The sequence below is a fragment of the Sphaerodactylus townsendi genome, linkage group LG15, assembly GCF_021028975.2.
Source record: "Sphaerodactylus townsendi isolate TG3544 linkage group LG15, MPM_Stown_v2.3, whole genome shotgun sequence".
NCBI classification, from domain to species: domain Eukaryota; kingdom Metazoa; phylum Chordata; class Lepidosauria; order Squamata; family Sphaerodactylidae; genus Sphaerodactylus; species Sphaerodactylus townsendi.
The window spans coordinates 25,802,392-25,816,594 of record NC_059439.1 but is presented as its reverse complement, the minus strand read 5'-3'; the positions used below and the strand labels follow the sequence as shown (position 1 = coordinate 25,816,594).

At 47.5% G+C, this 14,203-nt stretch overlaps 2 protein-coding genes across 4 annotated transcripts in view; one reads left to right on the top strand and one right to left on the bottom strand.

Moving 5' to 3' along the window:
* LOC125444887 (sulfotransferase 1C2-like) overlaps positions 1-14,203 on the bottom strand; it is a 343,341-nt gene that overhangs the window by 49,759 nt on the left and 279,379 nt on the right. The gene's annotated exons all lie outside the window — the stretch shown is intronic.
* On the top strand, positions 3,639-12,101 carry LOC125444877 (zinc finger protein 24-like). Of its 3 annotated transcripts, none has more exons than XM_048517621.1 (5): positions 3,639-3,749; positions 5,481-6,350; positions 7,026-7,152; positions 9,017-9,106; positions 11,115-12,101. In XM_048517621.1, the coding sequence occupies exons 2-5, from the start codon at positions 5,550-5,552 to the stop codon at positions 11,570-11,572; spliced, it is 1,476 nt and encodes a 491-aa protein (XP_048373578.1). In that variant the 5' UTR covers positions 3,639-3,749; positions 5,481-5,549; the 3' UTR covers positions 11,573-12,101. The 3 variants fall into 3 exon arrangements, with proteins under 3 accessions (XP_048373578.1, XP_048373576.1, XP_048373577.1); XM_048517619.1 differs by having other exon boundaries at positions 11,112-12,101; XM_048517620.1 differs by lacking the exon at positions 3,639-3,749 and adding an exon at positions 3,791-3,844 and having other exon boundaries at positions 11,112-12,101.

Genomic DNA, 14,203 nt, shown 5'->3' with positions numbered 1-14,203 from the left:
GCACATCCTAAAACTCAGCGTCTAATAGGAGGTACACAACCACTAAGGGGGGGAAATAGAAATATTTCCAATGCAATTAATTTCCTCTTGGTGTACTGAATTACAAGATGGATTTGCAGGCTCTGTACTAGAACAAATATGTCCGAGGGGGGCTCCAAGGAGTGTGTGACTGGCTCAATCTGGATTCGAACCTGGATCTCTCAGATCCTGACCCAGCAATGGGGACCACAGGTGCCAAGACACAGCGATTCTTGCCTCAACAAGATCAACCATGCTGTTGTGCACAAGTTGCGTGTCACAAATCCCTTACCACCCACACCATTACTGTCGATTGTTAACTTATTTTCTGCCTCTCTCTTTTTTGTCTTTGAAGGTTGTGCCCGCTCCTTTGTTGTGATGGCTATGTGGGAAAGTGGTATTTCTTTTTCCCCGCCTCTTTCCTCCCTGAAAAACATCCTACAAGGTAAATAGATAGCAATTGTCTCAAGATCATCCAGTGTACTTCAAGGTCAACTGGAGGTTTAGACCTGGGTCTTAGAGCAAGGCCGCCCACCTTCAACTCTTCTTTGGCATCCTTTATTAATTTCTGTAATCCTGGCCTTTTTGCACTGTGTCAGGTGCGGCAACAATCTTTTGGCTGGCTGCACCTCCTACGGCAGCCATTTTGTGACAGCCATTTTGTTGCTGTGCCCAACGTGCTGGGTCAGAAATCCAGATGTGTCCACAGGTTTAAAAAGGTTGGGGGGCCCAGTTTTATACCATGTGATCTGACTTGCTTCTCGGCGAGAAAGGCGAGCTATACATAAAGTGAATCTTATCATATAGCTGGCAAGTAACACAGGCTTTAGCAACTGCTTGGGAGTCCATCTCTTGACTTTGGAGGCCATATCAATCTGGCTTCAGGGCAGAACTGAGACTACTTTGGCTGCCTCGGTTGATAACCTCAGCCTCTGTCAAGAACTAGACAAGGGGAATGTGACTGTTAGTTTGGTTGGGGGCCTTTACTATCTGCCACAGTAACCTACTAAGATGTTTCTCAGAGCTGGGAAGGGACAGTGTGTTATGGTGATTTGGGTCCTATCTGCGGGGGGTGGGGGGAAGTCAGTCTCAAAAGATAGTGTTGGAGAATTCCTGTCCTGCTCTAGGGCCCAGGGCCATTGTTCTGTGGGGTTCTGCAGGGTTTGACCTCCCTCATGCTTATATGTTGGGAGTGCTTTGATGGTGCGTTCCTGTATGGCAGGGGGTTGAACTTGATGGCCCTGGTGGTCTCTTCCAACTCTATGATTCTATGAAGCTGCTGGGAGAGGTCATTAGAGGCACAGACTGTGATGTCACTTGATGATATCCAACTCCGGCTTTCTTCTCCATCTAATTCTGAGGATGCTACTGATGTTCTCAACTGATGCTCTGAATCAGTGTCGAACTGGATGAGGGTGAACAAATTGAAATTTTGGCTGGTTTGAACAAATTGACTGGTTCTCTGGGTTAGTAGAAAGGAAGATTGGGGACAAGAGATGTCACCTGTCTAAGATGGGGTTATACTCCCTTGAAAAGCAAGGTTTGCAGCTTGGGAGTGCTACTTGACACAGAAGTCATCTGGTAGTTGTGGTAGCTTGGAATGCTTTGGCCCTGATTCATCTGATGTGTCAGCTGCATCCATTCCTGGTTTGGCCAGATCTAGCTATAATGATACATGCCATAGCTACATCTAGACTGGACTACTGCAGTGTGTACTTGGGGTTACCCCTTGAAGAGTGTTTAGAAGCTGCAGCTAGTGCTTTACTACAGCAATTTTACTACCATGGCTACCCTTTACTACAGCAATTACCATGGCTACTGATCCTCTGTTGAACTCCTGGAAGGTTTGGTCTTTTAAAGTCCTTCATGGCTTGGGACCAGGGGTTCTGAAGGACCATCTTCTAGCACAGTGATGGTAAACCTTTTTGAGGCTGAGTGCCCAAGCTGCAACCCAAAACCCACTTATTTATCGCAAAGTGCCAACACGGCAATTTAACCGGAATACTGAGGTTTTAGTGTAGAAAAAACGGTTGGCTCCAAGGCACGCGTTACTTGGGAGTAAGCTTGGTGGTAGTTGGTGGCTTTGCTTTGAAGCAATCGTGCAATGCTTCGAATGGCTGAATTACAACCCTAGGAGGGTTTACTCAGAAGCAAGCCCCATTGCCAGCAACTGAGCTCACTTCCAGGTAAAGGATTGTGCTTTAGTTCTTCCCATGAAAATCAGTGGGGTTTAACAGCACTTAACAGGGTTACCTAAATGTTGTGCTCAGAAGCCCAGGCCAGCCTAGATATGTGTGAGTTTTGGGGGGGGGATTTTCCGCACCCCCCACATGACGAACTCTGTGCACGCGTGCCCACAGAGAGGGCTCTGAGTGCCACCTCTGGCACCCGTGCCATAGGTTCGCCACCAGCGTTCTAGCATATGTTCTTGCTTGGGAATTAAGATGACCAGAAGAGGCCCTCCTACCTGTTCCACCAATCAAAGAAGCTCATCTGGCGGGCGCTGAAGGAGGGCCTTTTCAGTGGCAGCTCCACAATTATGAAACGGTCAGCGAGCCGCACGTGGCCTCCTCACTGTCAATCTTCAGAAAGCAGCGGAAGACAGTTTTGTTTAGGACTGCATTTAGTTTTTATTTACTGGGACTCCTAATTCAGTGGGTATAAATAATTGTTTTATTTACATTGTTAGCCACCAGAAAGGCAGCGAATGAATGTTTTAAATAAATAAATAAATAACTTGGGCTAAGTTTATTCGTTTGGTCTGCAGTTCCTCCGGCGCCAGTGGCTTGCGTGTGCGTCTCAACACACAACCATTCATAACCAATTACAGGCATTCATAATCTATTATAGCCATTCGTAACCTGTTATAGCAAAAGATGGCAACATGGGAAGCTTTTAGGGAGGGTGGGGCATTTTTTTGAATGAAGGGAATCAGAACACAGATTCATTGGTGACCTTGGGCTGGTGAGACACGCCTACTTCCCAGGGTTGTCGTGAGGAGACAGTGCAAGCAACTTGGGGTCCTGATGGAAGGGAAAGGTGGGGTATAATGTTTATTCTAAGTTTGCAAAAAAAAAAGAGGAGGTTAGCGCTTGCTGCCGCTTCATCCACTATCGCTGCAGCTCTTTTGAGAGAAGGCAGAATTGCTCATTCAGTATTTTGATTCTTTTCTTTTATACCCTGCCCTTCCTGGCCGGAGCCGTGTTCAGGGCGACTTACAGAAAAAAAAATTAAAACATTAAAATTCCAATATTATATACAGCTAATTTGTAAAAAACTACACAAACGCAGTGAACTACAGACTCGGTGAGTCGAGGAAGCTGATTTGTTTACTGATTGATTCTATTTGCGTTATGTCGCGCCCCCTGGTAAATACACAAATTAAACAGTCATGGAGCCAAACGTTTTAACTACTCCAGAATTGGATCTTGTGCAAGAATCATGCTGAAGGATCTTCTTTTTTATTCCATTGCTTACAGGCAGCCCATTCAAAGCATTCGATTGCTTTGCAGGCTTTGAGCAGCTGCGGCTTAAGCATGCCGGCTTGGGGGTTTCCTCTTTCCTTGGCTGTGGAATATGTGAGATGCTCCAAGGGTTAATATGATAGAGCCAGGGGGAGAGCGAGCCAGGTGGTGAAGTCAGCCATGAAGCCAGCTCCGCCTCGTTGGTGATGGGTGTGAGTGTGTTGCAACTGGAGAATCACCCACTTTTTGCCCGAGGCAATCCACAGGGTAAGTTCACAGGGGAGGCGGGGAGGCAGCAAAGCATCATGGGAAGAAACCTGAGCAGGAGGAGAGAAAAAGAGACCCAAATCTATCAAGACCAGGTGGTGTCTATCAGCTTTCTTTCCCATGGTTAATTTCCTAAGCACATACAGTTTTATCAAAAGAGCATGTTTTGTTTTCCTCTTCTGTCCTTTCCTCAGCCTGATTATTCTGCAAGGAACAGGTTGGGAGGTGCAAACATTTTTTTGCATTGTATTGTTGAAGGTTTGCATGGCCAGAATTAACCAGCTGTTGGGGGTTTTCCAGGCTGTGGGGCTGGGGTCTGATCGTTTTTGCTCCTAGTGATTCGCCTGCCTCTATGGCTGGCATCTTCAGAGAGATGTCACAGTGCCGTGGAAACACATCTCACTGTGACACACCTCTGAAGCTGCCAGCCATAGATGCAGGGGAAACGTTAGGAGCAAAAACTAGGAGACCACGGCCACACAGCCTGGAAAATCCACAACAGCCAGTCATCTTTTCTCTCACAAGAATTGTGCCGTTCAGGCACAAAGGAGGGCAGAACGTTTTACCTTTAGGGGCATCTTGGCAACAAAGAAAGACCTCATCATAAAGCCTTTGCAAAAATGGGAGGGGGGGTCATGGACCTCATGAGGGAAAGAAAGACCCTGCCTTCTCCAAGCTATTTCCAGACACAAATGGGAATCTTTCAAACCAGTTTGAAACTAGTTCAAATGCTATGAGTTTCCTCAGATCACTCTGGAAAGAACTGAGGTTGCAGAGACTTAGAGGCCCTTAGTTTGGGGATAGAACAAACCCCGTTGTTATTTGGGGACTGAAGAACGGTGCAGGTTTGAAATTGGTTTCAGTGTGCCATGTGGACATACACAATAAGAGGGCTGACATCTGGGGGAGGGTTAGAATTGATGCCTATCTGTAGCCCTATGCCAATAGTTTCCTTTCATCCCTCACCACCTCTGGAAGAATCGGTTCCCAGCATTGGTTCCCAGCAGTGAGAAATGATGCCAATCTGAGGTGGCTTCCGTAACTCATATTCTAATGGGCAATGTAACTCAATTAAACAGACCTTATTCAATAATGCTTGTTCATTGATTAAATCTATTTCCGAGTGAAATGTGCATGTGAACATAGCAAACCTTCTGAAGAACATCATCATCTTTGGCCCCTTCCGCACATGCAGAATAATGCGTTTTCAAACCACTTTCACAACTGTTTGCAAGTGGATTTTGCTATTCCGCACAGCTTCAAAGAGCATTGAAAGCAGATTGACAGTGCATTATTCTGCATGTGCGGAATGAGCCTTTGTTTTTAGACAGTGCTTATTGATGCCACATTTTGGAAAAGGTGTTTATTTATTTTTTTTATTTTTTTTATTTATTAAATTTATAGGCCACCTCATCCCCGAAGGGCTCGAGGCGGCTCACAACATAACTGTTTCCAGAACAGTAAATCAATATAACATCAAATCTAACTCATTAAAATTCAGCTCATAACTCATAAAATCTAACTCATTAAAATGTTCCTGTCTGCATTTGAGAAGAGGGATGCTCTTCCAAGACGGTGCTTGGGTGCCCTTAGTTATTTTTGTTTGCCTGCCTAATTGAATCAAGTAAAAGATTTGTGATGATAAATTGATAAATTTGTTAACCATTGCAAACTTGATCCTTACACATTTCCCTCCAACTGTCTTTTCTGCTCACTGGATTCTATGTCTAGACTGGAGAGTCATCTGTTTGCTGGCGAATATTGGTGGCATAGGGCACCAGACAGTGCCACCGAAGTACCATGAGAGAGAAGATGACCACAGAGGAGGGGGCTGAGGCAGATCTAGGGGGTTTCTTCCAAGTGCCTCTGGGGCAGCAAGGAATCAAAATGGAAGAGCATATACCGGCAGGCCTCAAAAGGAGGAAGGCCCCTCATAAAGCTGGACAAGCTTCCCGTGTTCTTCATGCCAAGGAAGTGTTGAACTGGAAAGCATCTCCATTGGTGAAGGAGGAGCCAGAGATATTGACAGTCCAGGGCTTGGAAACCCAGTGCCAAGACACAGAGCAGCCCTTTTACTCTGAATGGAAGAAGGAGCGGCTGACAGATCTTGAACCCTGGGGTGACATGCCTGCTCTTCTGGCCTCCTTTGAGCATGTGGCGTATGCCTGTCAGTGGCCACGGGGTGAACTGGTAGCCCGACTCTTGCCAGCCCTGAATGGGGATGCCCGAGAGGCCTACCTCAGTTTGGGCACTAACGACAGACAGGATTACGGGAAAGTGAGGGCTGCCATCTTGAAGAGGGAACCCTTTGCGATGGAGAAACGGAGGCAGCACTTCCGACAGTTCCGATATCAGGAAGCGAAGGGGCCACGGGACGCGTACAGGAGGCTTCGGGAACTTTGCCATCACTGGTTGAATCCTGAGAGCTGGACCAAAGAGCAGATCCTGGAGTTGCTGATACTGGAGCAGTTCTTGACCATCTTGCCCCAGGAGATCCAGAACCAAGTGTGGGAACGGATCCCTCAAACCTGTGCCCAGGCCGTGGCCCTAGCTGAGAATCTTCTGGCCAGCCAGCAGGAGGCTGAGAGACAGGAGCTTCGGGTAAGAATTCCCTTCTTCCATGTCTATGGCTACCAATCTTGATCCTCCTTGATCTGAGATTGCAAATGCCTTAGCAGACCAGGTGCTCAGGAGCAGCAGCAGCAGAAGGCCCTTGCTTTCACATCCTGCAGGTGAGCTCCCAAAGGCACCTGGTGGGCCACTGCGAGTAGCAGAGTGATGGACTCTGGTCTGATCCAGCAGGCTAGTTCTTATGTTCTTATGTCAATCTTCAAGGTCCTAAAGTCAGTCAAGTTACATATACCATTTCAAAATCAAAAGCCTTCCTGAGTGCAGCAGACACCCAAAGAACATCTCTGCTAACTTTTCCGTAGTGCATCCAAAACACTGTCTCAATCCCAGCAGGGTGTATTGTTCCTACAGCGGTTCCAGGCACTTTGGGCCAGAACCATGGTGTGATTTGAATAATTTAACAACCAGTTCTGATGGGGGGATTCAAATAATTTGAGAACTGGTTGTTTACAAGCACCATTTTAACAGCCGGTTCTGCCGAAGTGGTGCGAACCGGCTGAATCCCACCACTGGCCAGAACTTCTCTTTATTGATACCCTGCTTTTTCCAAGGACACCCAAAGCAGTTTACTGCATCGCCTCTCTTTCATTCACACACTCCCTTCTACTGGCTCTGCACTGAACAGGACCCTCCTTTTCATTTTAGCCCTCGGGGGCAGCGAAGGACGTCACTGTGACTCCCCCCACGGCCCAGCTGGTTACAGCAGATGGTGGGCAAAGGCTTCTCCGCAGGGACGTCAAGCAGACGAGTGGCGGCGATGCCAGCTCGTTGGGTAAGCATGCCAGGCTCTTCTCTTCTTAAGGGTGTCTTCAGGCTGGGTTGCTTCTTTCCCCCACTTCTGCGACTCAAGGCCTTTCTAGGGGCACTTCCGCACATGCAGAATAAATGCAGTTTCAATCCACTTCCAATGCATTTTCACGTTTGCGAGTGGGTATTGCTGTTTCGCGCAGTCAAATCCATCTGCGAAGTGCATTGGAAGTGGATAGAATGTGCATTATTCTGCATGTGTGGAAGTGCTCCAGGGGATTCAAAAGCCCAGTTGCATTTGGCACATCGCAGCAGTGGCGCAGGAGGTTAAGAGCTCGTGTATCTAATCTGGAGGAACCGGGTTTGATTCCCGGCTCTGCCGCCTGAGCTGTGGAGGCTTATCTGGGGAATTCAGATTAGCCTGTGCATTCCCACACACGCCAGCTGGGTGACCTTGGGCTAGTCACAGCTTCTCGGAGCTCTCTCAGCCCCGCCCACCTCACAGGGTGTTTGTTGTGAGGGGGGAAGGGCAAGGAGATTGTCAGCCCCTTTGAGTCTCCTGCAGGAGAGAAAGGGGGATATAAATCCAAACTCTTCTTCTTCTTCTTCTTCTTCATACTCCTGCAAACATTGATCAGCCATGGGCACGACGCCCTACCTCTGGATAATGGGAGGTGGGAGATGCACGTCCTGCAGAATGATGACATTGCTTCTTTTTTATTTTTAATGAAGCTGGAAGAGAAATGTAGCACTGGCTTAAGGGAGCAGGAAGGCATACGACCAGCCAGGAAATAGAAAGATACCTGCAAGAAGGGCAGACAGTTTGGGAATCTTCCCCCAAACTTTTCTTCCAGAGCTGAGCAAAGGGTTTGAGCAAGCTGATCCTCCCCACAACCTTTTACTCCCCCTATTTAACATTCTCCTACCTGCTTTTAACATTACATGGCTTCTGGAGCATCCTCAGCCCTCACAGACTGCTTTAAATTTTGTGGTGTAGTGGTTAAGAGCAGGTGGATTCTAATCTGGAGCACCGGGTTTGATTCCCCACTCCTCCACCTGAGTGGCAGAGGCTTATCGGTGAAACAGATGTGTTTCCGCACTCCTACGTTTCTGCTGGGTGACCTTGGGCTAGTCTCCGTTCTTCAGAACTCTCTCAGCCTGCACCTACCTCACAAGGTGTCTGTTGTGGGGGGGGGGGGGTAGGGAAGGGAAAGGAGTTTGTAAGCCACCTTGAGTCTCCTTACAGGAGAGAAAGGTGGGGCTTAAACCGAAGCTCCTCCTCCTCGTTCTCCTCATCACCTACTGTCTGGTCCTTTTGAACTGGAGTGGCTGGGGATTGAACACCGTACCACAACCATCTCCTCCTCCTCCTCCTCCTTCAATAGAACGTCTGCCTTGATGTGGTCAATTTGTTGGGGAACTGGGTGGAGCTTGAGCACCAATCTTATCTAGGAGCTGACAGACTTCCAACTGAAAGTTAGAAATAGGAGCAGGAACCTTGGAGGGGGCTTGGAGGGAGCCGGCAAATAGTTCTAATCTGTCTACCAGGCAGTTGAAGTATTTCTATTGTGATAATGGTGAACTGCTGTCAAGTTGCAACCAACTGAAGGCGAGCCCTCATGGGGTTTGCAAAGCTCGCCATTGCCTTTGTCTTCACAGCAATGCTGGGTTTCCTTGGTGCTCTCTCATCCAAATACTAACCTTCCTCACCTTCACCTAGTCTCTGGACTATTGAGGCTGCTGTTTATATTAGCCTGTTGTAAACGTAACTGACAAAATAACAGCTGTTTCTCCCTTAATGACAGAGTCCACACACCCTTCCAATCTACTTCCTCATTTTCTGCAGCCATTTTGGGTTTGAGCCCCACTGAGCTCCTTTTCTGATATAGGGTCATCAGACACAGAGGCGACGTGGGACTCGTCTGCGGATGAAAGAGGCTCTGGTGGGTCTGGGCGGCAAGGCCCGTCCATGAGGACAGGTAAGGAGGCTGCTCAAATGCCTCTAACCTTGTTCCAGCGTGGTGTAGTGGTTAAGAGCAGGTGGATTCTAATCTGGAGCACCGGGTTTGATTCCCCACTCTGCCACCTGAGTTTCTGGATTCCTACATTCCTGCTGGGTGACCTTGGCCTAGTCTCAGTCCTCTTAGAACTCTCTCAGCCCCACCTACCTCACAAGGAGTCTGTTTGCGGGGGTGGGGGGGGAGGAAGGGAAAGGAGTTTGTAAGCCACCTTGTGTCTCCTTTCAGGAGAAAAAGGTGTGGTATATATTCAATTTCTTCCTCCTTTCTTCTTCTTCTTCCTCTTCTTCTTCTTCTTTCTCTTCCTCCTCCAAGGGAACCTGGATGCTTACAAGAGCAGCCCAGCTCTTTCAGAGTACAAGACTTTTTTTTAGCACAGAAGAATCTTAGTTTTGATCTAGCTACTGTTGAGCTATATACCTGTCCACGTGTTCTGAAAGGGGGTAGGTCAACTGCCTTACATAACCCAGTGAGGACATTGGTCCATTTAATTGCTATCATTTACTCTGACTGGCAGCATCTCTTCAAGGTTTTGGAAACAGAAGGGTCTTTCCCAACATCTGTGACCCTCTTTCGTATGGCAGGGCTTCAACTTTAGACCATCTGCCTACAAACTACAGCCTCTAATACTGAGCGGCAGCCCCTCCTAGAGGTAGCTTTTTGCCCTGGAATTATCACCTTTCCCCCCCTTTTAAATTGAGTAGAAGCATATATTAAAACTTTGACTAGGTTTCTTTAAAAATAGATTAGAATCTAATTCTCCCAATATACCATTGGAATCCAATTATCCCAATATACCACTGGAATTTTCAGGTGTGTACATGTGAAGTGGTTACCACTGGTTGCAACCGGTTTAAGGGCAAACCCATAGAGTTTTCAAGGCAAGAGATGAAAAGAAGTGCTTCGTCATTGCCTGCCTCTATGTTGTAGCACCTTGGACAGCTCCTAACCTGGGCTGACCCTGCTTAAACCTCTGAGATCAGACAAGATGGGGCTAGCCACGGCCATCCAAACGATGGAAGAATATTTATGTAGCACTTAAAAAACACATGTGATGAATCTAGCCAGCTTTTCCACGTGAGCAACTCATCACTCTGGTAAGTAGATGTAAGGCGTGGATGGGAAACTCTAGACTGGCCCTGTTTTGCTGGGAGAAACTGCTCCGTCAGCAGAGACGTGTTTTCAAAAGCTTGCGTATTTCAGGTCAAGTCACTTGTGAACATAGCGCTGCGTGTACACTGTTCTCATTAGTGTGAGGCTAAGCACCATCAGTAGTAATTTTGAGGTAATTGTAATTGTGTAACACTGCTGGGAACTGCACAAGCAGTGCTACACTCGCAAGATCCGTTGTTCATCTGGAAATGTCATCACTTACATCCACTTGCTTGAGAGATGTAATGTGGGAATGCATTTTCATTGACCTGTTGGAGACTTATTGTACCAAGACTCTTGCGTTCACCTGCCTCCAGCTTTCAATACTTGCCGGCTGGCTAGCACTTTTTGTAGGATCAGTCCTGTTGTTTGCATCATTAACGTATGTTGCATATTGTATCCAATAGGCCCCTTCCGCACATGCAGAATAAAGCACTTTCAATCCACTTTCAAACTGTTTGCAAGTGGATTTTGCTATTCCGCACAGTAAAATCCAGCTGCAAAGTGGATTGAAAGTGCATTATTCTGCATGTGCGGAAGGGGCCAAAGATTATAAGATATATTGTATTTAATAGGTTTGTGTTTATTTTGCACTTGTATAGGATACTCATTAAATGGACACTTACTATATTCTGCCTTTAATGGTTGGTTGGTAGCTAAGTCTTTAGCCACGTAGCAGATTTCTGTTTGGTGGCGTCTGCAGTCTCCTGGATCTCAGCAAGAAAAATGCTGTGGTCTGGTACCAATTTGTCCCTTTCTTCTTATTTACCTGGAACAGATAGCTGTGGAGTAACGTTTGTATTCTCTGCCTTAGCAGTGCACCAAGTAACACCATACAGAACACAGGAGCACTTTCCGCAAGAAGAGCATAGGGGGAAATGTGTGGAAGCTACGAGACTCCAGCCCCACAGGGGACTCGCCAGCCGGGACTGCGCTTTCCTGTGTGCCCAGTGCGGGAAGGGGTTCCAGTGGCCATCGGCGCTGGCCGTGCACCAGAGGACCCACACGGGCGAGAAGAGACACCGCTGTGCCGAGTGCGGGAAGCGCTTTGGCCAACGGGGACACTTGACCGTGCACCAGAGAATCCACTCGGGGGAGAAGCCCTATGTGTGTCCTCAGTGCGGGAAACAGTTTGTAGACTCTTCCCATCTCACCAAGCACCAGAGAACCCACTTGGGGGACAAGCCCCACCACTGCGCGGAGTGCGGCCGAAGGTGTGCGAATAAGCGGTCGCTGGTGCAACACCAGAGGATTCACAGCAGGGAAAAGGTTTAAGCCCCTCACAGAACACTTTGGGGGGGGGGGGGTTACAGTGACCTGGGAAGAAAAGAGACACTCTCTTCAGGCTTTTATTTTCCCTCAGGAAAAAGAAACTCGAGCAAGGACCCCGCCTTGTTTGCCTGCAAAGTTGCCTAGCATGTCCGTGATATGATTAGGTTCCCAACTTCCAGGTGGTGGCTGGAGAGGCACCTGTTATTACAGATGATCTCCAAGCCATAGGGATCAATTTACTTGGACAAAATGGCCGATTTGGAAGGCGGGCTCTTGGCATTGTACCTCACTGAAGTCCCCTTCCTTTTTTTTGTTCTGTCCTCTTCAAGGGCTGAAGTCAATAGTCCTGGGTGACCCTGAAGCATCAGCCAACTTATTGTGCACAACACTGATTGGTTGATCCCTCTTATGATGTCACTGAGAAATGACTCCCCAATTCAGGAGCAATTCTGCATTTTTTTTAAAAAAAGAATCTTTTAATAAACACTATAATGACAATAAATAAATGGATTGCCATCATTTAAAGACAAAACGTTTTGCCTAATGTGCTGGAAGTATAATGGATGGCTTAGCCAGCATCTGGTTTGTTGGTATGTGGGGCTTCAGTTTCTGTAAACCAGGAGGAAATCCGTGTAACATTTTTTTAGGACCAACCGGAGTGACTCAAAACATTATGCAAGCTTTGGAGTTCACCAGAATGCTTTATCACGTAGGTGTCGAACTCGCGGCCCTCCAGATGTTATGAACTACAGTTCCCATCATCCCCTGCCAGCATCATGCTGGCAGGGGATTATGGGAACTGTAGTTCATAACATCTGGAGCAGTGGTGGGATCCAAAAATTTTAGTAACAGGTTCCCATGGTGGTGGGATTCAAACTGTGGCATAGCGCCAATGGGGCTGGGCGGGGCATTCTGCGGGCGTGGCTGGGCATTCTGCAGGCGGGGCATTCCTGGGCGGGGCTGTGGCAAGGACGCAGCCACTGCGCTGGTCCTTGGGCGGGAAACGAATGCACGCAGGCGCAGACTGCCATGCACGCCGGCGCACCTCCTGCTAGACTGCTTCAAGTTCTGCGCGCTACTGCTGAGAGGAGGGGCGTAACTAAGGCAAAAATCACGTGGCAAAATCACCAATTAGTAACCCCCTCTCAGCACACACAAATAGTAACCTACTCTCGTGAACCTGTGAGAACCTGCTGGATCCCACCTCTGATCTGGAGTGCCGCAAGTTTGACACCTGTGCTTTATCAGAATAGATGGAAGAAAAATTTAAAAGATAGAAGAGTGGGAAACAACTTTTTAAGGCCACGAAATCTGATTTTTTGATTGAGATCGCCCATTACCTTGTACCATCATGCCGGCCTCCAGACCATTACCACCAATTATACCATCAATCATCAAGTCTTCAACACCATCGAAAGCGTGTTGTCATATATCCAAGTTGTGCACCGTCCCCCTTCTCTTTATATTTATTTGGAAATTGATCTTGTTCCCCATGTTCATCTTTATGGCAACTAAAACCAAGGAAACCGAGGCTAGGGTTATCATAAGCTGAATGGACTGTTATATTCATCGCCATCAGCAAATGTATTTTGGATTTTAGATTTTGATATTCCAATTTTATATTAAGGCTATATCCTATGTAGTATTTTTAATTGTTGCAAGCCGCCCCAAGTCTGGCTGTGGTTAGGGATGGGTGGGGTACAGCGGTGGGATCCAAAGATTTTAGTAACAGGTTCCCATGGTTGTGGGATTCAAACTGTGGCGTAGCGCCAATGGGGCTGGGCAGGGCACAACGGGGCATGGCCGGGCATTCCGGGGCGGGGCTGTGGCAAGGACTCAGCTGCTGCGCCGGTCCTTGGGCAGGAAACAAATGCATGCAGGCGCAGGCTGCCACGCACGCCGGTGCATCTCCTGCTAGACTGCTTCAAGTTCTGTGCGCTACTGCTGAGAGGAGAGCATAACTAAGGCAAAAATTATGTGACAAAATCACCAATTAGTAACCCTCTCTCGGCACACACAAATAATTAGTAACCTACTCTCGGGAACCTGTGAGAATTAAGTAACTAAAATCTTGCAGACACTCTCTCGGGCCCCTTCCGCACATGCAGAATAATGCACTTTTGATGCTCTTCGCAGCTGGATTTTACTCTGTGGAACAGCAAAATCCACTTGCAAACAACTGTGAAAGTGGATTGAAAGTGCATTATTCTGCATGTGCGGAAGGGGCCTGGGAGATGCACTCAGAATATTAGCTTAATTTTATTTACTGCACGGGTCTCTGGGAAGCTGTACGCAACCCACGTCCTCTGCTCTCCTTCCTTTCCCAAAAATACGACAACCCTGAAGTTCATCCAAAATCATCTCAAACCTTAGATGGGAAACACAGTTCCTTTGCAGGCTGAGTGCAACTTGAAGCACTTGATCATGTCTGTCTCTGAAATGTTTGAGATAAATTGAAGATATTACACCAGATAATGGTGTGAGGAGTGCCAGTGAGCTTGTGCGGTGCTTTGTATCTGGTTGGTTGGTCTTAATTAAAGGTATCGCACAGACTTCATTGTTCCTCCATGTGGCACAGATCGATACAACTGTACAACATTTTCCTAGCAGTTGTCTCTTTGTGCACTGCTGTTG